General features: G+C 35.1%; 4 protein-coding genes across 4 annotated transcripts; all 4 read left to right on the top strand.

Moving 5' to 3' along the window:
- Positions 1-4811: 4811 nt before the first annotated feature.
- Positions 4812-6015, top strand: LOC120183273 (uncharacterized protein At4g22758-like). The gene is made up of 2 exons (XM_039187999.1): positions 4812-5050; positions 5825-6015. Exons 1-2 carry the CDS (start codon positions 4825-4827, stop codon positions 6013-6015), a joined length of 417 nt encoding a protein of 138 aa, XP_039043930.1. The 5' UTR covers positions 4812-4824.
- A 1430-nt stretch (positions 6016-7445) lies between these two features.
- Positions 7446-11576, top strand: LOC120183290. Its single transcript, XM_039188017.1, has 10 exons — positions 7446-7981; positions 8071-8208; positions 8577-8765; positions 9279-9416; positions 9538-9656; positions 9770-9902; positions 9998-10127; positions 10225-10304; positions 10405-10539; positions 10932-11576. The coding sequence occupies exons 1-10, from the start codon at positions 7514-7516 to the stop codon at positions 11187-11189; spliced, it is 1788 nt and encodes a 595-aa protein (XP_039043948.1). The 5' UTR covers positions 7446-7513; the 3' UTR covers positions 11190-11576.
- A 1675-nt stretch (positions 11577-13251) lies between these two features.
- On the top strand, positions 13252-15409 carry LOC120183257. Its single transcript, XM_039187992.1, has 5 exons — positions 13252-13309; positions 13410-13417; positions 14343-14452; positions 14520-14809; positions 15075-15409. Exons 1-5 carry the CDS (start codon positions 13252-13254, stop codon positions 15407-15409), a joined length of 801 nt encoding a protein of 266 aa, XP_039043923.1.
- A 1290-nt stretch (positions 15410-16699) lies between these two features.
- Positions 16700-17245, top strand: LOC120183272. The gene has a single exon (XM_039187998.1). It carries the CDS (start codon positions 16703-16705, stop codon positions 17180-17182), a length of 480 nt encoding a protein of 159 aa, XP_039043929.1. The 5' UTR covers positions 16700-16702; the 3' UTR covers positions 17183-17245.
- The last annotated feature ends 6194 nt before the right edge of the window (positions 17246-23439 follow it).

The following is a 23439-nucleotide window of genomic DNA, read 5'->3' as shown; positions in this document are numbered from 1 at the left end:
ATCAATTTATGCCAAGTGGCCTTGTTCTCTTTGTTGCGAATAAGATTCCAAATATCCTTGATTGATTGAGCACCAGAAACAAAAATAGAGGCAGCTTGAGGCCTCATGCTTAACAGTTTACGAAAGCTCCAGCTTGAATTGATTCCAGCCTCCATGGTCCAGAAATCATTATTTTTGATAACATAGCTTTTAATCCATGCAATCCATAGCGATCCTTCACCCGCAAGGATATTCCTAATCAGATGCATAAAACATGCTTTATTCCAAGACTTAATGTCTTTAATACCAAGACCCCCTTCTGATTTAGCGAGGCAAAGCTTATCCCAACTTACTCTAGCACCAGTTGTAGCTTTGTCAGATCCTTTCCAGAAAAACCTTGAGCATAACTGCTCAATACGATACAACACAGATTGTGGAAGGATTAATTGCCTGCACCAAAAATTAGTAATACTCTGTAGAACCGTTTTAATAAGTTCAAGTCTACCAGCATAGCTCAAGTGTCTTCTAGACCATTTGTGCAGACAGTCTAATGTTATCAATAAGTGCCACACAGTCTTTGTCCGAAAGTTTTTTAGAGACCAAAGGAACACCCAAATATCTAACAGGTAAGCAGCCATGTGTAAAACCTGTAATCTGCATGATTTCTTCGATATTTCGAGGGGAAATTCTTGCTGTATAGAATTCACTTTTTTGTGCATTAAGCTTAAGGCCAGAGATTTCATAGAAGTGATCAAGAACACTAATAACCCCCACGACTGATTCAACATTCCCACGACAAAAATCAGCAAATCGTCGGCAAATGTAATATGAGTTAATCCAATTTTTTTACATTTTGGATGGAAGCCAAAAAGACCTCTAAGAGCAGCCTTATTAAGAATACTAGAAAGGACATCCATACATAGGATAAAAAGCAGGGGAGATATAGGGTCGCCTTGCCTTAATCCTCTTGCACCTTTGAAGAATCCAATAAGACTACCATTAAAAGATATGGAGAAACAGGCAGCAGTGAAACATGCTTCAACCCACTTTATGAAAGTTTCAGGAAGACCAATAGCATAAAGAGTAGCAGAGATAAAACCCTAATGCAAAGTATCAAAAGCTTTCTGAAGGTCAATTTTCATTGAACATCTAGGGGATATGGACTTCTTACCATAGCCTTTGACAAGCTCATGAGCAAGAAGAGTATTGTCTACTATGTTCCTTCCTTTAATAAAAGCAGTTTGATTATAAGAAATAAGATCAGGAAGCAAATAAGTCAATCTTTTAACCAAGATTTTAGAAACGACTTTGTAGACTACCGAACAACACGAGATTGGTCTGAAATCCTTGACCTTGCTTGGATTGGGAACTTTAGGAACCAAGGTAATACAAGTGGCATTAAAAGCAGGCAGCATGAAAGATTCTCTAAAAAAATAAGTAATGGCAGCCACCACATCATCTCCAATAATAGGCCATGCTTTCTTAAAAAAATAAGGAGTGTATCCATCAGGACCCGGAGCTTTGTCGTTACCTTGAGAAAAAAATGCATATGTAATTTCCTCTCTAGTGACGTCTTTGACAAGATCATTTGATGTTTCCAAAGGCAATGAATAATGAAGCAGTTCTTTTAATGTGTTCGGATCACATGCTTTAATTCCTGAATTTTCAGTCCCTAGCAGCATAGTAAAGAACCGTAATACCTCTGCAGCCATATCCTCATAAGTTTCTAAACGATTCCCATGGTCATCAATAAGCACTCGAATAGTGTCCATCTTGGTCTTTGTTGCAACTACAGAATAAAAAAACTTAGTACATTTGTCGCCATGATTAAGCCATTGGATCCTTGCTTTCTGCCTTAAAAACATGTTCTCTACTTTTTCAAGGAGCTGAAGCTCATTTTGCAATTGAAGTTCTGCCTGGAAAGGGTCTACAGTTTTAAGAGATATGATCTGTTGTTCCTCTAGTTCTCATTTTTTTTCTTTACACGAGCAGAGATGTCACTATAATGACTCTGGTTAAGGGCTTTCAAACCAGTTTTAAGCCGTTTGAGTTTGATGAAAAGCTGCTGCATAGTATTTCCATGTGGAGATGAATGCCAAGAATGACTTACTGTACTTAGGAAATCAGGATGATGGACCCAAAAATTAAAAAATTTGAAAGGCTTGGGATGATCTGCAGGAACCTCTTTATACAGCTGAGCAATTGTGAAGCAATGGTCAGAAATCCCAGGAGCAAGGAATTCCACATGTGATTTTGGAAACATACTAAACCACTGAGGGTTGACTAAAACCCGATTAAGCTTTTTTGTAAGATATGAGTCTTGTTGTTTGTTACTCCATGTGAAAGTAGGGCCATAGAAAGGGTGATCACGAAGTTCCAAGTCGAACAGAGCATCTTGGAACTCCTTCATGTCTGAGGAAATAAAAGGACCCAACATAGCAAAATTTGAACTTTCATTTGAATTTAGTATAATGTTAAAATCCCCTCCCAGTATCCAGGGGAGATTACCATGAAGACTGCTCACTTCGTGGAGATGCTGCCAAAGATTTCTTCTCAAAACACCATCATTACTGCCATATACGGATGTGATTATCAGAGGAATACTAGTATGTTAATCTTTAATAGTGATACACTGATCATACACATGTATAACAGAGAAATCAAAACCTTTCTTCCAGAGTATCCAAATCCTTCCATTATCATCATAATTGCAGTTAGTAAGAGAAATCCATTGATCGAACTTATTATCAAGAATACGTGAAGAGTTGCTAGTTTTAACTCTAGTTTCCAAGAGGCAAAGAACATCTACATTTGTAAGATTAGCTCTCTTAAGTACACCACTTTGTTTCCGAGAACTATTCAGTCCTCTAATATTCCAAAACCCCACAATCATTGAGAAATAGATTAAGTTCCAGTAACTCCCACTTCAACATTCTTAACTTTCTCCAAACGATCCTTCTTTTTTGCTTTTAAATCATTCAAAAGGATTGCAACACCCTTAGAAGCTGCTCTTTTCTTAGGTTGAATATCAGTTGAAACAGGAGAGGAATCCTCAACAGTTGACAAAATTTCAAAAAAAAATTTGATCTAGCAAGTACATATTTCGATATTTCTTTAGCATGCTTACCTCGACCCCGTTTTAACAAAGAAGGTTCTTTATCAGCAGGTACATGTTTATCAGACTCCATTGAAAGATCAGGAGTTAAAGTAACTTCCTCATTACCAATTTGTTCTGTTGAAGCTTTGTTGTTACCAGAGTCAGTGCTTGGATATTTTGAGTTTGGATCCATACTAGTATTTTTAACAGCTGGTAAACTTTCTTGTAGTATCTCAATTCCTCCTACTAAAGGTTCTACTGCAATTGTACTCTGTGGAGGCTCTTTCTTTTTCCATACCTGTGTAGTAGGCTGGGGAGGATGTTTTTGATTTTGACAGCCTTTATCTGTATGCCCAAATACTTTACAGCTTCTACAGCTTGTTGGTAACCAAGGGATTTCAACAAAAATTGAAGTAACAAACCCATCACTTAGGACAACATCTACATGCTCAGGAATTTTATCATTTGGCCCAATTTCTATGCAGATTTTTGCGAATTCTAACCTAGTTTTGGCTTCTGTAATAGAGTCCATGGAGAGGGGAACTCCAATGGCACTAGCAATATGACTCAGGCCAGCTCGGGAAAAAAGTTCTAAAGACACATTGTAAAAGTGAAACCAAACTGGAATTTTTGTGAGATCAAAATCGAGCTTTTTCAGATTTGTTTCCCACCTCCTAAGAATCAAAGGTTTGTTAAATAAATGCCAAGGTCCATGTTCTAACACCCAATCTCTAGCAGCTTCTGTAAAGAAAGTAAAGATGAAGAGATTGTTACCTGCTTTACTAATCTGCACCCGACTACCGTTCAAGGCTTTCTTCCACAAGGATTCAATGATTCTCTGTATTGAGGTGTAGTTCGGTGGTGGCCCAAGGAATTGACCCACTAAAGAAAGCTTCCACTCCGCAATCCCATCTTCAAAAACCTCAGGCGGAGGTTGAACCATCGGAGGACCATCGCAAGAAATTGGAGGAAAAAAATCCAGGTCATGCCCTTTCGGAATTTCGAACAGATTCCTCCAATCCATGGAATAGAACTCTTTGAACAGGGAAGAAAAGTTTAAGGAAACGAGAATAACTAGCTAACCAGTCGAACCCACCGGAGCCACAACGGAGAACCTATAAACGTTAGGCCTGCTAACGTGCACCCAGAGAAAATCGGCTAACGTGCACTCCCTTATTTTTCCTGACCTGTAAATAGTGTAGGTTCGATATATTTTTAATAAGGTGCTAAAATAAAATAAAAAATTAAACGTTATGTATAATTTTAAAAATATTAAAAAATTAAATATTAAAACAGACTAAAACTGATATTTTAAATATTAAACACATAGTTTACTCAATAAACAAACGCACCGCACGACACCGATATTAACCGACCCAGTCGCTCAAAACAAAAAATCCATTATCCTTCATTCAAAACCGGCATTTCGCTCATATAAATACCTCAAAACCTTTCTCTGCAAGCAAAAACCTCTCTAATTGTCAAAATAAATTAAAAGAAGCTCAGTTTCATCGTGAATGGTGGAAACAAATCCAACTGATACCAATTGGATGCTCTCTCTTTCCGATTCAAGGGCGAGCGTAATCTCCTCTTGCAAAGAAACTAAGCTGGTATTCTCATTGTTTCGGCCTCGTCTCGACCCATAAAAACAAACTTCCCTCTCCGTTAAACCCCAGATTTCCTTTTGTTTTTAGATTCAAAAACACAAGAGAAACCCGTATTTTTTCGTCTCGATTTGATTTGAAGTAATGGCTCTTTACACGAAGAAGAAGAATAAGGGTGGCAACCCGCTGTTGATCAGCGTCACCGTTTTGGGAAGCTCTGGGCCGATTCGATTCGTTGTTAACGAGGAACAACTTGTTGCCGCTGTTATCGATACTGCTTTGAAATCTTACGCTCGTGAGGGTCGGCTACCTGTTCTTGGATCGGACCTCAATGGCTTCCTCCTGTACTGCCCTGAAGTTGAATCAGATGGTAAGTCTGTTCAATTCTATTTGAATTACTAGTATTTTATCGATTTATGATTTGGGTCATTCATTATTCTTAATTTGTGGATTTAGTCCTATACTTTGATATAATTCCGTCCTAAAGTTTTATATATAATTTGATATCGCTGATTATTGCTGTCAAAATGATTCATGTCTGTAGTTTAATTAATTTAGACGGTATAGTGGACCTGTTTATGTATGAATAAGTATATCAAATGTCACTAAACTATGTTGAAATGATAATTTTAACATTGAATTTTTAAAGGATTATTGTAAAATAGTTACTAAATTTATCGAACCATTATGAAATGATTACTAAAATTTATCGAATGATTTATTGAATTATAATATTATAATAATTATTTTGTAATAGTTCGATAAATTTAATAATTATTTTGTAACCTTTATAAGTTGATTAACCAAAACAATAAATAACCATACTATCATTTGAATATAATTTAGTAACCTCTTGTGTAATTTACCCATTATACATTTTAAGTAAAATTACCTGGACTAATTTCTAGATCTAAGTATATTAGAGGATCCAAACCATAATTTGACCTTATAACCAATCATAGATATGGTGTTATTTATGATTTTGGTGTTTGGTCTTTTGTTTTGATTATTGCAGCACAGAGTCCATGGGAGACAATTGGATTATTTATGGTTTTGGTCCCTTGAAAATACAGATATTACGAGAAAAACTGTTGGGTTATTTATGATTGTGGTGTTTGGTCTTTTGTTTTCTTGATTAATGCAGCATTGAGTCCATGGGAGAGAATTGGATCAGTAGGTGAAAGGAAGTTCTCGTTATGCAAGAAGCCAAAGAGTGATGGAATGGAAGGCAATAATGGAAGAAGGTCAAGTGAAGCAATTTATAGGAAAGGAACTTCTGGGATTTGGAAGGCATGGATTCGTAAATCCCTCACTCTTAAAATTTCTTCCCATTAATTCATTAATTGGTTTATGGAAATGGCATAGAATGTGTGTATTGCTTCCCATTAATTCATAAATCCCAACTTTTGTCTTTGGAATGTGATGTGTTCTTTTGTTGAATGTCTATTTATTTGATTATCTTTAAGGGTGTATTTGGTTCGATTTAATTTTTTTAAATATAAATCCCAACTTGTTTGAGAGAATGGTATCACCAGTTTGCATATTCAATACGATAGTATGAAGGCTCTGAAACTCACTCAAGCTCCTATGGCGTTTCTGAGCTCGATTCCCCTAGTTCGTTTTATTGATAATATGACGAGGAATGTTTGGTCGATAAGCGTCAGATGAGTGTCGTTCGAAGCTAACAAACCGACTGATATACTTGCTAAACTTGTTGATACTCTTAGATTGCCATTGTCGTCCTTAATGTTGCCCCTATTGTTGTGCTTCCTTTGTTAATGTTGCCCCTATTGTTGTGCTTCCTTTTTTAATGTTGCCCCTATTGTTGTGCTTCCTTTGTTAATGTTGCCCCTATTGTTGTGCTTCCTTTGTTAATGTCGCCCCTATTGTTGTGCTTCCTTTGTTAATGAAATATTATATCAGTTACATCTTTTATCAATGTTAACTTAAATTTTTAGTTATTATTCATAATTATTTATGCCACATGCCATGCCATGGTTATGTCATATAGGATTTTTGTTTTTATATTATTTAAGTTTAGTTTAAAAATATAAAAAATAAAAAATATAATAAAAATAATTTTAAAATTTATTAAAGATTATAAAAAATTTAAACAAAGTAAAATACATGATTTAATTTTAATCTGAATATAATATATATCTACGTTATAATCCGATTTTTATTGGTACGGAGTTGGGTTGCGAACTTAGAATTTGATATATATTTTTAATTTCTTACTAATTTATGCAGAATTAGATTTAGAATTTTAAAAAGTCAGTAGATTTATAATTTAATACTTTTTAATTAAATTTTCAAATTATAATAAGTTAGATTTCGAGCTATATGAAGTTATATAATATTATATATTATATTTTATGTGAAAAATATTTTAGATTTAATTAATAATTAGTTGATCTAGTAGGATAAATTATTAGATTTTTTTTAAATAAGATTATAAATTTAGATGTTCGAGTTTTGATGTTATGAGTGAAACAAATTAGATTAAAATGATCGCACTATAATTATAATAGGCAGGTATAATATTTGACTTAAATTAATCATTCATACACTGATTAAACTATAAAAATTACTTCAGATATAAATCAAATATTTTTAAGTTTTTATAATTAATATGTAAAATAGATCTGTGTTTTGCGGATTTTCCGCTGATTCATTTTTTTTTATTTTTGGAACTTAATTAATTATTCATAATAATCCAATTTGTTTACTTATTTATTAGTATCAGTGGTCTCAGTTCTGTTTGGTACCCTCCAAAATTTGCCTTATTTCCTGTAGTCATCTCTCTTCAATCTTTACTCCAGCTTCCCAAATAATGGACGTCGATCTCCACGAAGTTCACGATGCCGCTATTTCCGCCGTCGCCAACGGTGGCGCTAACCACGCCGACCACGGTTGGCAGAAGGTTTCGTATCCCAAACGCCAACGTAAGGCCAAATCCACGACCGATCCCGAAAAGCCCAACCTTACCCGCGTTAACGGAGCCCTAAGTAACGGCGCTCCAAACGTTTTCCTTTCCATCGAGCAACAGTCACAGGATCGCCGCCGTCGGATCCTCGAAGCTCAAAGAGCTGCTGATGCCATCGAGGCCGATGCTAAGGTTAAAAATACCAGATCCGATCTCGATGATGACGATGATAGTGATCTGGAAGGCGTTAAAACTGACGGAAAGCCGGCGGAGGCGGAAAAGAAGGTGAAGCAAAAGAAACCAAAGAAGCCTAAGGTTACGGTTGCTGAGGCTGCTGCGAAGATCGATCCAGCTGTTCTCTCGGTTTATCTCGCTGTAAGCACGCAACCATGATAGATTTCATTTTCTTTGTTTAAGGATTCGGTTGGTTATCTATTTTTTTTTTTCATTGGTCTTGGAATTAGGAATTGGGTGGCGAACAGCAGGAAATTCAAATGCAGAAGTTTGCGAATTTTTATGGGAAGGCATTTCAGGAAGTGGTTGCGGGGCAGTTTCCTTGGGTGAAGATGTTTAAGGAGAGCACTGTTGCCAAGCTTGCTGATGTGAGTTTTTTTATTACTATTTTCTTCTTTTTAGTATTGATTTATCACAATCTGGAGTTTATATTTGTCTGTTGTATCGGTGAAAGGATGCAATCTATTTATGTATTTTTATCTTGAAAGATAAGTTCTTGCATGTTTGACTGTTTAAATTGGATGCTTTTTCCAAAGCTTGATTTCTGGATTTACTGTATAAAATATGTTATCATCCATGATTTTCTAAGGAATCTTCATTGAGATTCTTTAAAAATTTATATCTGCATGATTGCAATTGAAACCGACTGATGATGATTTTTCATTGTAGCATCTCTATCTATTTGTTGTGTTAGTTTCACATTTAAATTTAATTCCTTTCTCCGACTCCTTGACAGATACCCATTTCTCATATTTCTGATGCTGTTTATAAGACATCAGCCGAGTGGATCAGCCAACAATCCCTTGAGGCACTTGGTTTCTTTGTGCTATGGTCTTTAGACATCATTCTTGAGGATTTGGTGGCCCAACAAGCAAGTGCTAAGGGCTCCAAGAAAAGTGTGCAACAGACATCCTCGAAGTCTAAGGTAACTTATTGGCTGTTTTGCTGTTAAGTTGGTCATGTTAATAGCTTTAATACATAAAATTTTATGGATTATTTCCTTTCAAATGTCTAAACAATTTAATACATAAAATTTAAATGCCCAGTCTTCTCATAACGTGATTTGTTAATAGCTGGATTATTTCCTTTCAAATGTCTAAACAATTTTATGGGAAGTTTCCCTTATTGATGCTCAAGCTAGGCTGCACCTAATATATGTTTTCTTTTGAATATGATGTAAGTGATATATATCTGGGAGATAAACTGTTTATGCTTTGAAAGTTGCATTTATTAACTGTTAGGGAGCTTGAATTCATTTAATTCAATGAACTTGAGAAACGTTTCTTCCTTTTTGTTTTTGTTTGTTTCTTTTGCATGCAATTCATGGAGGTTTTGGTTTATCGTGTTTAACTTTGCAAGTTAAAAGGCATCTATCTCTAACTTTAGGCAAGAAATAGAGTCCACCTTAATTTGGGTTTGATATAAACATGGTTTTCAGGTTGGTATATTTGTGGCACTAGCAATGGTACTGCGACGTAAACCTGATGCCTTAGTTAGTGTATTGCTGAAGCTGAGAGAAAATTCAAAATACCAAGGACAGGATAAGCTCCCCGTTATTGTATGGATGATTGTTCAGGTAAGTGGTGGCAACACATCATCAGTCCAAATGATATGTAAATGTTGAAGGTAGTTAAATATCTGTTACACGTTCCTCTTTAATATGCTTCTTGTTCACACATCAATGTTGTACTGTCCAGGCATCCCGAGGAGATCTTGCTGTGGGGCTGTACATGTGGGCACATCACCTCTTGCCTATTGTAGGTGGCAAGAACTGTAATCCACAGTCCAGAGATCTAATTTTACAGCTAGCGGAATGGTATTATGTTTCTATAGTTTCCACCTTTTTACCCTTTCTGGTCCACCTTTTAATATTTTCTTCGAGCTTCAAATCAAAAAACGATTATTGAATTTTTTCCCTTTTTGTCAAAGGATCTTATCGGCCTCAAAAGCTCGGACAATTTTAGTAAATGCCGCTGTTAGAAAAGGGGAGCGTCTGGTGCCACCGTCTTCATTTGAGATTCTAATGCGAGTTACCTTCCCTGCATCTTCAGCTAGAGTAAAGGTTAGATTAAGAGTCTGACTCTGCGCATTTATCTGAATAGATTTGAAATCATTACAGTCTCAACCTTCTTACTATGTTATGGCAATGGTGTGCAGGCGACTGAAAGGTTTGAGGCCATATATCCCACAATAAAGGAAGTGGCTCTCGCTGGTTCCCACGGAAGCAAAGCAATGAAACAAGTATCTCTGCAGATATTTCATTTTGCTATCAAAGCAGCCGGTCAAGGTCAGTTTTGTGTTTGAAAATATTTCTTCTTTGTGGTTTCCACTCCCCCTACCCTCACTTTGTTCTAATGGTAGTTTCGACGTCACTTTTCAAACAGCTACTCCCGAGCTATCCAAAGAAGCCACCGGAATATTCATATGGTGTTTGAACCAGAATGCTGAATGCTACAAGCTTTGGGTGAGCTTTAAACTATTTTAGTTTTTTACGAAATGCATTTACGAAGGAGAAGAAGCTTTCTACTCATGAATTGTTTTTATCTATTTCTTCTTGTTAATAGGAAAAGGCTTATCTTGAGAATCTCGAAGCAAGTGTTGCTGTTCTCAGAAGCATTTCTGAGGATTGGAAACAGCACCCTGTAAAATTTACTACTCTTGACCCTTTGAGGGAGACAATCAAGAATTTTCAGAGCAAGGTACTTACGATCCATCTTAGTCGGTACTGAGTGTGTCAGATGCTCGTGTTTGCCCTCGAGTATATTCAATTTTTCATTTGGGGAGTCCTACCTCCATACCCTTACCCGAATATATGTCCGACATGGGTGTGGGGGCCACTTGAAGAAAAATGAAAATTAAGAACAACATAGCTTATTGTGCTACAAATTTATGTTATTTGGACTTGGATGTGAGTGTCGGTTATGGATATATGTCCGATACAGGTATGTCTAATTTTTTTTATAATTTTCAAGGATCCTTTAAGCATCATATGCCAGACACGGATATTTCAAGAATGACATGATATTTAAAACATTTTATTTGGAGGATATATTATCAATTGATTTATCATTTTCCTTTTCTCCATTTTCAGAATGTAAAAGCGATGAGCGATGAAGCTGATGCTGCCAGACAGGCACTGTTTCAAGATGCAGGCAAGTACTGTAAGCACATATTGGGAAAGCTATCGCGTGGCCATGGATGCTTGAAAGGTTTGGCCGTCCTTGTTGTTGCACTTGCTATAGGTGCTGCTTTCTTTTCTCCGAATATCGATGCCTCGGACTGGAACAAGCTGTCTGAAGCTTTTAGCACCTCAGATTGGAACAAACTGTTCAGTGCTTTCAGCGCTTAACAATCTTCGGCGTCTCGTAAAACTTCGGTTTTTAGATACATCTTTTTCGATCGAGAACTTCTAACTGGCAAGTGGGAAGGAGAAAAGAATACTACTAGAACAGCGGCTTAAGGAAGATGATAGTAAGATTATGCAGTGAGTTTGGGGGTTTACTACAGATTACGTGTATTTCAAGCAATTTATTATAATGACTTTTGTAGGCTCAAATAATATAAGGATTGAAAGTTGTTGGGTTAGTTGGCTGTTAGGTGTGTGAGCATAACATGCTTTAAACTTCGAAACCGAACCGGTCGGGATTCGCTCAAGTCGGTTCGGTTGAAACTGTTTTGGCTCAAGTTTGTTATGTGTTTCAATCCAAGTTCTATTTGTGAAATGAATAGTTGAATAGATTGTTTGTATCAACTTATAATGTTTGATTTATGTTTTGAAATGTTCGATCTCGTAATACTAAGATGTAATACTAAGATGAGTGATCTCTTGAGAATTCCTGTTGCACCTCTCATTTTAAAGAAAATATTTAATCTAGGCTTGATGCTCAAATAAGTTTCCAAATTATACTTTTTTATCAAATAAGTACCTATATTTTTTTTGTCAATCCAGATGTCTAACGTTATAAGCATTAGCATTTTATGTGCTCGGACCGTCAATGATATTAGTTTTTCTTATTAAGTGATATGTGTCAATCTGGTAATTTTAAAATTTTTATATAAAATTAAAAAATATATATATATTTTTAAAAGGAAACACATAAATTTTGAAATAATCTCTAAATTATAAAAATTTTCATTTCAACCTCTAAACCCACGTCGACTGTCGTCCTTTGCTATCGAAGAAGTTCCACCCGACCTCCCCTCCCCGGCGATCAAAACCCCTATGAAATTGTGACTGGTTGATAACCGATCGACGATAAATCAACATTTTAAATCCTTGCACCCTAGGATGAAAATCGCGATTCCGATAGTGAATTGGCAACAACTATGACGACATATAACTAGGCTGATTACAAAGACTATGTCGGCGACGGTGGTTGTTGTCGGAGAGAGCAACGACAGTGGATTAAAGTTAGAATTTGGGATTTTGGGACTGTTTTATAATATAAGAAAAGTTATGGTTTTTTTTATAAATATAATAATTAATATTTTTTTAATTTTTTTTTTCAAAATTATCATGTTGTGACATGTGTCACTTAACGGGAAAAACTAATGTCGTTCATGGTCCAGACACCTAAAATATTAATTTTTGTAATATTAGACACCTAAATTATAAAAAATAATATAAATACTTATTTAACACAAAATGTATGGTTTGATGACTTATTTAAAGCGTGCTATGTAAAAGAGTCAACGCCCTTCTCTCTCTGTCGCCCACTACTTCGATCCCTGCTGACAACAATAAATCTTTCTTAACCTTCTGATTTTCTCTTTATCTATTCTGTGTTTGCTCTCTTCTGTTTCTCTTTTGTATTAGTAAAATAAATGATTTCTTTATTTATCCCCATCATGCACTTGTTTTCTGTATTATTTCAACTCTTTATACTTGGAAGTATTTGTTTTCGAATTTATGAACATCCAAACGAGAATATGATCATACAAGAATCATGAAAGAGAATTACGAGAAGATACTCGTATCATTTGTTCTCGCGTTAATTGGACACATATAGTAAAGATACTCGAAACATGCCGGCGGTGGCATGTTTCTTATGTTCGTTTATGTGAGTTCGTGTATTCGCCTTGCAATCGTTTCATTTCCTGGTCAAGGGGAAACCTCTTAGATGTACTATAAGCATGGAGAACTGACTTTATAAGAGTTTGCCATGCTTTTCCATGTGATTTACGGGCTAGTTATTGATGCCGACGACCGACAAGTTCCTTACGAGATCAACGGAAGGCGAGAGTGAGATCAAGTTAGCAACCGGAGTTCGCATAGTGGAAATGGGCAACTCCCGAAGAAGTTTTCGAACACGTATTTATATAATTTGGGATTTAAATTGTGATTGTGAACACGTAACGATATTATTATTGATTGCGGCAAATATCAACATCGATCGAGCTACAACTGCGAAATGACGGTCATAACGTCGTGCAACCGTTACTTCAGTGGCATTGGCAAAGCTGCCAAACGTAAATCGACAAAATGATGAATGCTATGTTGTGTTTTTTAAGGTTTCTACCTAAGTTTCTTTTCCCTGGTGAAGGAATCGTTTTCATTGTTTGTATTCAGGTTTGATCGTGAGATATTTGTATGTTACATCATATTTCTCTAGTTCATAATGTATTTTTATATTATGATTAAAATTTCAATATAAATATCCTCATTTTTGTTACCAAAATCGCTCGATATCATATCCATAGCTTAATTTATTGACTCATAAATTGTTGACTCGTAATCTTAAATTATTTTTTTGGTAGAAACAATTATTTTATTCAAAATAATAAATATCTCAAATTACAATAAAGATTTATAATCACAATTATAAATTAAACACATAATTTTGAAAATTTCTTATAATTATTAAAACAAAACTAATAACTTAAGATCACATAAGGATCATACAAGGAAAAATTAAAAATTTAACCAAGAAACTCGAACAGAGATAGATACAAACAGATCTGTTCGCATCGACAAATGAACCGCAAAAGAGGATCAGACTATTGAAAGATCACCGATAAATCGTAAATCGGACTCGAGCGATGTGAAAAACTATCCACAAACACAAATCAGATATCCAAATTCTATCTGAGGTCCAAAGCAGAGAAGATCAACAATATATCAGATAAACCTCATCTTGATCAGTCGTGGCGATGCCAAATCTACCCTTAAAAAAAAGATAAATTAAAAAACAACCAAACAACCGAAAAACATGCCAAAAAACATAAGAAAATGTGTCATAAAAACATATGAAAATGTGTCATAAAAACATATGAAAATGTGTCATACATATAGACTTATTGAAAACTAAAAAATAAAAGAAAATAGAAATACAATATAAAAAAATAGACAATAAAAAATATCGATGATCGATAAGCAACATTAAAATTAATGCTGCTATCGATCAATAAATATAAAAAAAATAGACGAGCTACACACCAATGAGGGAAAACTGAAGAAAAAAAAAGACGAGTTACCTGGTTGGGCTTTGTTGGGTGAACAAAGACTCTTCCAAAGCGTTCTGGCCGTCTATTAGAAAAGCAAAAGAAAGAACCTTTAAAGCATGAGCAGCAGCAGAAAAGGAAGCTTCGCGACAAAAATGGGGTTCCTTTGTTGTTTGTGCACTACCGGCACCGCAATCAAGGACAAATATTGACCTGAATGCAGGTAAGCGAATGACAGACTCGAGGTCTGCATCTCTTGGATTGAGGGAGTCAGGGGACTTGAGCGTTCTACTCCTACAAAGCCTAGAGGTCTTCGGGGCAATACGTCTAAGAGGTATACTCAAAGTGAGCCAAAACCAGATTGTGTGTCCAAAGATCTAGAACTCGAGAAGCAAGAACAGAAGCTTCGGGAACCCGAAAAGCTCCCAGAATACGAATTAAAGACCAGGCAAGCAAATTTTGGGGGTGATAAGGCAGCTGTATCCCCATCAATTGAAGCGAAAGCCTCAATGGATCAAGGGCACCAAAAGGGTTTGTCAGGGGAGATCCTTTTAAGGCAACTTAAGCGTTCTACTCCTACTAAGCCTGGAGGTCTTTGGGAGGATACATCTAAAAGGTTTACACAAAAGTGAGCCTAAACCAGATGGTGCTTCCAAAGATGTAGAACTCGAGAAGCAAGAACAGTAGTTTCGAGAACCCAAAAAGCTCCAAGAATATGAAATAAAGTCCAAGCAAGCAGATTTTGGTGGTGATAAGGCAACTGTGTCGCCATCAATTAAAGTGAAAGCCTCAATGGGTTTGTCTATTGTTTGTGCTTTGCCGGCATCACAATCAAGGACAAATATTAACTCAACGGCACGTATGCCACTGAGAGGCTCAATGTCCGCATCTCCTGAATCGAGGGAGTCAGGGGAGATCCTATTACGGAGTCTTAAGCATTCTACTCCTAGAAAGCCTAGAAGAGGTCTTTGGAGGAGTACACCTAAGAGGTTCACTCAAAGTGAGCCAAAACCGGATGGTATGTCCGAAGGTCTAGAACTCGAGATGCAAGAACAGCAGTTAGAATATGAATTAATGACCAAGCAAGCATATTTTGGAGGTGTGGAGGCAACTGTTTCACCTCTATAAAAAATTAACGGCAGGTGGTTTGATTGAACCAATTAAATAATTGAGTGATCTGATTGATTCAATTGAAAGTTTGGTGATCAAATTGATTTTTTATCATAGTTTAGCGGTCTCCCGTGTAGTTTACCCTTTTACTTATTGAGAGTTAGAATAATTTAAGAAGGGAATAGGGACTAAAACGGTACGCAATTAAATGTTAAGGGCTAGGTTTGATATATACTAATTAGCATCGAGTTTATCAACTTCTTTCAATGGTTTCTTTTATCCAATTCAGACCTTGAATTAGTCATTACTTTACAATGTAGTGGCTGAATGTAAATAATTTTTAACATGTGATAATATGGATATTTTGAAAACCAATGGAATTGCAACATACATTATTCATTATTAAATTCAAATATCACATCGTAGAAGTAACAAATTGAAGCTATAAATCTAATAAAAAAAGAAAAATAAAAGTTTAACTACCAAAATAGATATTAAACTTCTAGAATAAAAATGTTGAAAAATAATAATAAAAGAACAAAGCAAAAACAGAGAGAAGACTTCTAGAATTATAAAAAAGAAAAGTTGAAAAGGGATTGGAATTTGGAAGACGAAGAAAAGTAAATAGGAAAAATATATTTATTAATATATATTTAATGATGAATAGTATTAAGTTTATTATAATTTATTTGAAATCAAATATTTATAAAAAAATTAAAATTCAATTTAAATTACAAACAATTAATTTAAAATAATAATAAAATTTAAATATAGATAACACGACCAGTTTAATATTTAACAAGTGACATGATCCAACCCATGTCCTAAGCATACTCCATGGACTATCATTACTTGTTTAATATTAAAATAAGTGTTTAAATATATTTAAAATTAATTTGATATCTAAAATTTTTTCTTTGAAAATAGATATTTAAAAAAAAATTCGTTATACTTTTAGCGCCTACCGTTTTAAAAAAATTGTTGAGTAACACATGTCACGTCTTAATTTTTTAAAAGATAAAATATTATTTAAATTTTTTTAAAAAAAATATATGACACGCATTACTTAATAATTTTTTAAACAATAACAAAAAAAAATTATATACATAGAAAAATTATTTATATATTAAAAAAAATTCGAAGCAAATTTTAGGCTAATTTATTAATATCCACTTCGAGAAACGCGCAACTTACTGTATCTCTATGTTAAGCAACACGGTTTCGCCGCCCCCACCGGTGGTGCCCACCGTCATTTCAAATTATAAAAACACCGTAAACCCAAACGCTATTATCAGATATCAACCCAAACCCATGGGATCAAAATCTATGTGCATTACTCCTCTCCTTCCACGCCTCCCTCCTCTCCTTCCACGCCTCCCAAATCACCGACCTAGAAAGTCGACCTTCAAGACGACGCCGACGATATCCGCCTCCAGAAGATCGGATAACGACGACCCAAACTGCAACTGCGGCGGAGGAAGAACAAGGCGACCCGTCGATGAAAACATGATCGTTCTGCGGAAAAGGATACACGAGATGAAGATGATCGAGCGGAACTACGAGCCGCCGGCGGATTGGATGGAGTGGGAGAAACATTATTACACGAGCTACGATTCGATCATATGCGATGTTTTGGGTGTTTTGCAGTCCATGTTGATGAATACACGGCCGAGCCTCGCCGTGGGGATGGTTGCTTTGATTGTGTTGAGTTTTCCAGCGTCGGCGGCTTTCGTTGTTTTGAATGCCGTTGACGTGACTAAAAGAATCGTCGAAACTGGGATTCATTTATGATATAAATTCCATAATTAAATGTCAAAATAATAGTTAAGAGTGTTGAAATATTAATTATATAATACGTAAATTTATTTATTTTATTCATTCAATTATAATTTCGTTCCAAAGTGATACTTTAATTTATTATTGTATTTTAAACATATTCAAAACCAATAAAGGTACTAATAAAAAAAGAAAAAATATATTATCCCCAAATATTCTTTCTTTAAATTTGCTTTTATTTAAATACATTCGAATTTGTTATTCTTGCAAATAGGCCCTTGGGTTTTGATTTTTTCTCATTTTCAATTTGCGCATGAAATGAAAAAAAATTCTATTTTAGCAGTACATTAAAGACAAAAAATATAAATTACAAGTCACCTAATTTTCACTCTTATTTTGATCATTAAAATTTATTTATTTAATTTACTAATTATTTTTTTATATTTTTCTATTTTAATCACTTGAGTATTAAATAAAAAATGGAAAGGTGACACGACACCACATATATTGATATAGATTAATTTTAGTGACATGAAACTCATATATCATCCATATCATTTTCTCTTTTTTTTTTCTCTTTTTTCATTTTTATCTTCCTTCACTTAAGATAAAAGTTTTATAATTTTATCCTTATGTTATATTGATGATGCTACAATTGTTATTCTCTGGTGTTTTCTCTAACCACTCAAAATATTAATGAACTCGTCTCATTGTCTATTACCACCCTATAAGTTTAGATTTTATCTAAATCACTTTAAAATTCATAAAACTCCAAATCACTCTAATCTTTAATATCAACGATTAGATCAACGTGAAATCAAGATATATAACTCATTTCACTTCTTCCTCCTCCTCCACATCCCCGCCATTGAAATTTAGAAGAAGACACTTCATCATCGAGATAACAAATGACATTCAAAATTTGAAAAAATATTCACTTATAATGTCATTAAATATTTATCAACAGAATGACTAAAATAGAAAAATTATCTCCTACCCCTTGTTCTTGCTTTCGTTTCAGATTCTAACGGAGAATGTGATCGGTGGACTGTCTCTATTTTCACCGCCACTGAGGGCACTCGTACCGTTACTATATACAGTCTGGAGGATCTTCGTTCTCATCGACTGGATTCACGAAGTTTGGCTCAACAAAACTCTGCCAGTAGATGCACGACTGAAGGTAACTTTTCTTAACAAAATCCACCATTATCAATCCATCGACACCTATTTTATGATTACACCGATTGTACAGGACATCGTATGGCATTGGTTTGGGAAGGGCCTGGCGGTTGCGAACCTATTATACTTCTCTATCAATCTCTTTCTCTTTTTGATTCCACGATTCCTTCCTCAAGCATTCGAGAGGCATTTTAAGGAAAGGGTTGAGATACACGGCAAGACGTCGGAGGATAAGCGTCCTACGGCGGCGAACAAGTCTCAGTCCACCAATAAGAAAGTAGATTGACTCGTAATGTGTTCAGTTGCTCCTCATGGTGTCGCAACCGTCTTTCAGTTGGGCCCCGGAATTGGGCTTCGACTTAGGAAAATATGGATTGGAGTCGCCACCGACCACTTTAAAACGATTTTAGGTGGGTCGGAAACCATTTTACCTAATCTGCGTTGTACCAGAAACGTGTCGAGTTCGGGAGTCGGTTACGGTCAAGGAAAGATTAGCACCCTTGAACCGCCCTTTCGGTACCACATAATTTTCAGTTGTCTTAAATTAAGAAAATTGTAATTTTAAATAAAAAGATAAAATTTGATCCTGGTTACTTACCTTAGATTGATTTGAAAATATCCTTAAAAAAATCGAAAGATGTAAAAAAACAAATAAGATAAAAAAGAATAAAATAAAAGGAAAAAAATAAAATAAATAAATAAGATAAGGAAAAAAATAGTAAAATAATAATTATATATAGTAATATTTGAAAAAGGAAATATATATATATATATACATCAAAGTATTAATAAAATAAATAAGCTATATATATATATACAACAAATATTTAAAAATAGAAAAGTTACCCTCTCGTTTCACCGAAAGTGGGGGGCTTTAGTAAAAAATAAGACAAAAAGAGGAAAGTGGGAGAGACTTTAGTTAGAAATAAAACAAAAAATGGGCCCTCTAAGTTAGTAGTATATAATATAATATTTAATAATAATAATGATAAACACACAAGATTTTTAAAAAATAATATAATAATGAATAAAAAAATGAAAATAATAAAAAAATAATATATATATATATAAAGTTATAAGATATATTACGTAAATAAAGAAATAATCAAATAAAAATAATTAAGAATATATATATATTAATAATAGGTATATAAATAAACTATTAAAAGTATAAAAAATATATATAACTAGATAAAGATAATTACAATATATATAGTAATAATAGACTTATAAGTAAAATATTAAATAAATATATATATATATATATATATATATATATATATAAAATAAAATATAGTAAAAAAATCAAATAAAAATAATTTAAAATATATATATATACGTATAATAATAACATGAATAATAAAAATAAATGAATAAAATATCCATATAATAAATAAAGGGACTAATATAGATTTTTAAAAAGCTCTTCCCCTTCTGTAACCGAAAATCAAACCGGTTTTTCAAAATAAGCCTCGGGGAAACGTAGATCTAAGAGAAAAGATCTCGGTTCCCTTGTGTTCATCGGCCCTTTCAAAGTAAAAACGGAAAAGAAGAAGTGAAACAAGCCACATGCAAGCGAGAATCGAAGCAATATAGGTAAAAATACCTCTTTTATTTCTCTGTTGAAAATTACAAGTGAATTTTTTGGGCTTATTGCATATTTGCTTTGGGTATTTTGTGTGTGCGTAATCCCGTATGATAATTGTGTCCCCCTGGTGTGGTAATTACAAGGCCTATTTATAGTACTAAAAAACCCTATTTTAGACTAGTATTTGAGTCCTAATCAAACTCTTCTTTTTTGGTTACATGAAGACTCCTTGGTTGGCAGGACAAAATCTGGTGTCTTCAGCTGCCCCTCTTTGCTCATTATCGTGTAACAAAAATGGAGCAAAGATTACAAGACACAAATTTTGTCCATATCGAATATCCTCTGTCGTAGAGTTGAAATCATTGTGAGGTTGAGTCAAAATTGGAAAATTCTGAGCACGAAATCCTTCGTCGTGAAGTTGAAAACGAGCTCAAAGCTTTTGACAAGTGGCCTATGAATCGTCTTCTGGCTCAAGATACTTCGCCGTGAAGGTGGAACTTGACCTGAATACTTTGGTGTTGTGATGTTACAGATGACCCCTTCATCGTGAAGTTGAGTCAATCCGTTGGGGTATGATACCCTTCGTTGTGAAGTTGTATATGTATATGGCCCATTCGTCGTGAAGTTGAGCATGAGAATTGGATATCCTTCGTCGTGAAGTTGAAATCCAAGTAGGTTGTATTGTTCTGAGTCCAATATCCTCCGCCATGAAGTTGAAATTGGCTATGGAACTGGAAAATTATTTGTTGACAGCCAACCGCCCCTTCGCTGTGAAGTTGAGCTTGTGCTGTCTTGAGTCTAATATCCTTCGATGTGAAGTTGAAATTGACCCTGAAATTGGGAAATTATTTGTTGACATCCAGTCGTCCCTTCATTGTGAAGTTGAACTTGTGTCGTCTCGAGTCCAATATCATTCACTGTGAAGTTGAAATTGGCTCTGAAATTGGGAAATTATTTGTTGACAACCAGCCGTCCCTTTGTTGTGAAGTTGAACTTGTGGTCTCGAGTCCAATATCCTTCGATGTGAAGTTAAAATTGACCCTGAAATTGGGAAATTATTTGTTGACAACTAGCCGTCCCTTCGTTGTGAAGTTGAACTTGTGTCGTCTCGAGTCCAATATCCTTCGCTATTGGCTCTGAAATTGGGAGATTGTTTGTTGACAACCAGCCGTGAAGTTGAACTTGTGTTGTCTTGAGTCCAATATCCTTCGTTGTGAAGTTGAAATTGACTATGAAATTGGGAAATTGTTTGTTGACAACCAACCGTCCCTTCGTTGTGAAGTTGAACTTGTGTTGTCTTGAGTCCAATATCCTTCGCTGTGAAGTTGAAATTGGCTCTGAAATTGAGAAGTTGTTTGTTGACAACCAGCCGTCCCTTCGTTGTGAAGTTGAACTTGTGTTGTCTCGGGTGGCGCAATATCCTCCGTTGTGGAGTTGAAATCGTGGATGTGTGGGAACGATATCCTCCGTCGTGGAGTTGAAATCGTGGATGACCTCTTCGTCGTGAAGTTGAGCCTTGACTTGAATATCCTTCGTCGTGAAGTTGAAATCCAAGTATTGTGAAGTTTGGCTTCGAGCTAGATATCCTCCGTCCCGAAGTTGAAATCTACTCTCGAGTTGATTGTGTAGCTTTGAGCTCAATATCCTTCGCTGCGAAGTTGAAATTGACTCTAGCTAAAACCTGAAAAAGTTATGCATATATGTGATGAGATGGAATCAATGCTCTTAGGTATGCCTAAAATGCATATGCAACATATGTTATTTTTGGGCTCAGGAGAGAAATCTCGATCTCCGGTTGCTTTTCTGGAATCTTAGTTCTGGAATCTTCAAGTTCTGATCCCTGATCTCAAATTCTTCAAATGTTCAAATCTGATGTGCACATTTTATTTTTTTTATTTGAGAAATGCTTTCGATCATCCCAAGTGTGTGCCTGAGCTGAGTGTAACGGTTCAGATGATGCTTCAAGAGAAATTGTCTCGAAAGAGACAGAATTCATTTCAAGGGAAACAATCTCAAAGATATCTGTTGTTTCATGAGAAACGGTCTCAAGGGAGGCAAAATTTTGTTTTAAGAAAAACTGTCTCAAGAGAGACAAAACTTAGTTCCAAAAGAAATTGTCTCACGGGGAGATGAAATTAGTTCTAAGGAAAACATATTCAAAGATTTTGTTTCAAGGGAAACTGTCTCAAAAGAGACAAAATTCATTTCAAGGGAAATGTTTTCAATGTTTATGTTTCAAAGGTTTTTGTGTTTCAAGAGAAACAATTTCAAAGGTTTTTTTTCCAAGGAAAATTGTCTCAAGAGAGACAAAGTTTGTTTCAAGTGAACCTGTCTTAAGAGAGACAATGGTGAGCACGATTCCCTTCGTCGTGAAGTTGAAACCGTGGGTGGCCCCTTCGCCGTGAAGTTGAGCCAGGTATTGGATATCCTTCGTCGTGAAGTTGAAATCCAACTTGAAAATGCGAACTGGATCGGTTCTGAATTAGCTCTCGAACTCGTCTGAAGTTGATTCTAAGATCTATCGATCTTTCAATATATCAAATTAGTTGAGGTGTAGCTCCTTGCTACTGAGTTAAGCAACCACTATCGATTTTTACAAACTCTTTTGAATCAGGTATCTTTCGCATTGAAGTTGAAACTTGACTCTAAAGCTGCAAAAAATTATGTATGCTAAAAATTATAAATGTGATGCTCTCAAGTATGTCTAAGATGCATGCAACATGAATTAATGTCATTTATCTCTTGGATAGAGCCTTATTTTTGCCTGCTTGTTCCTGCATGTGGAGGAAATGCCTTCATAAGGTCTGATAATTCGCATTAGGATGTTGAATCCCCAAAGATGCCCCAATATTTGATGTTGAATCTTCAAAGATGCCCCAAATGTTCCTCATTTCTTTCTTCAGCATTGATTCTAAGCACGAGCTTTGTGTCTAAGAGTCGCATGTCATTTACCAAGATCCACTCTAGAGAGATTGTCTTGTTTGAAAAAAATGTTTTTCTTTCTCTTTTATTTTCAAAGTTATGAAAATATCAATTAAAAGAGTTTCGAAAAATGTTTAACCAAAAGTTTTGAAAATATTGTCACTTTCACGGTTTTACAATTGAGACGAATCATAAAACTAGAGTTCATCGGATATCAAAGAATTAATTACAATGTTAATCCTTCAATGAATTATAGCTATTTGACAAGTGTCAAGATCAAAGCTATCTTTGGGAAATGGTTAAGTAAGGAACGGATAAAAAAGTCTCAGACTATCGTGTTTGGTCAAAGGTTTGGCATTTTTTGCTCAAAGGATTGATGGTAGGGATGGCAATGGGTCGGGTCGGGTCGGGTTTTTGGGCCACCCGACCCGACCCGACGAAATTAAGGTTTCACCCAACCCGACCGACCCGAATATATGACTTAGAAACCCGACCCGACCCGACCCGAAATAATAATAATTTTTTTTATTCAATGAAAACAGTGACTTAATTGAAAAAAATTATATATGGAGGGACATTATTG

Source organism: Hibiscus syriacus, unplaced genomic scaffold, assembly GCF_006381635.1.
Source record: "Hibiscus syriacus cultivar Baekdansim isolate YM2019G1 unplaced genomic scaffold, ASM638163v2 tig00112742_pilon, whole genome shotgun sequence".
Lineage (NCBI taxonomy): Eukaryota > Viridiplantae > Streptophyta > Magnoliopsida > Malvales > Malvaceae > Hibiscus > Hibiscus syriacus.
The sequence above is the reverse complement of the archived record's forward strand: the minus strand, read 5'-3'. Positions and strand labels throughout refer to the sequence as shown.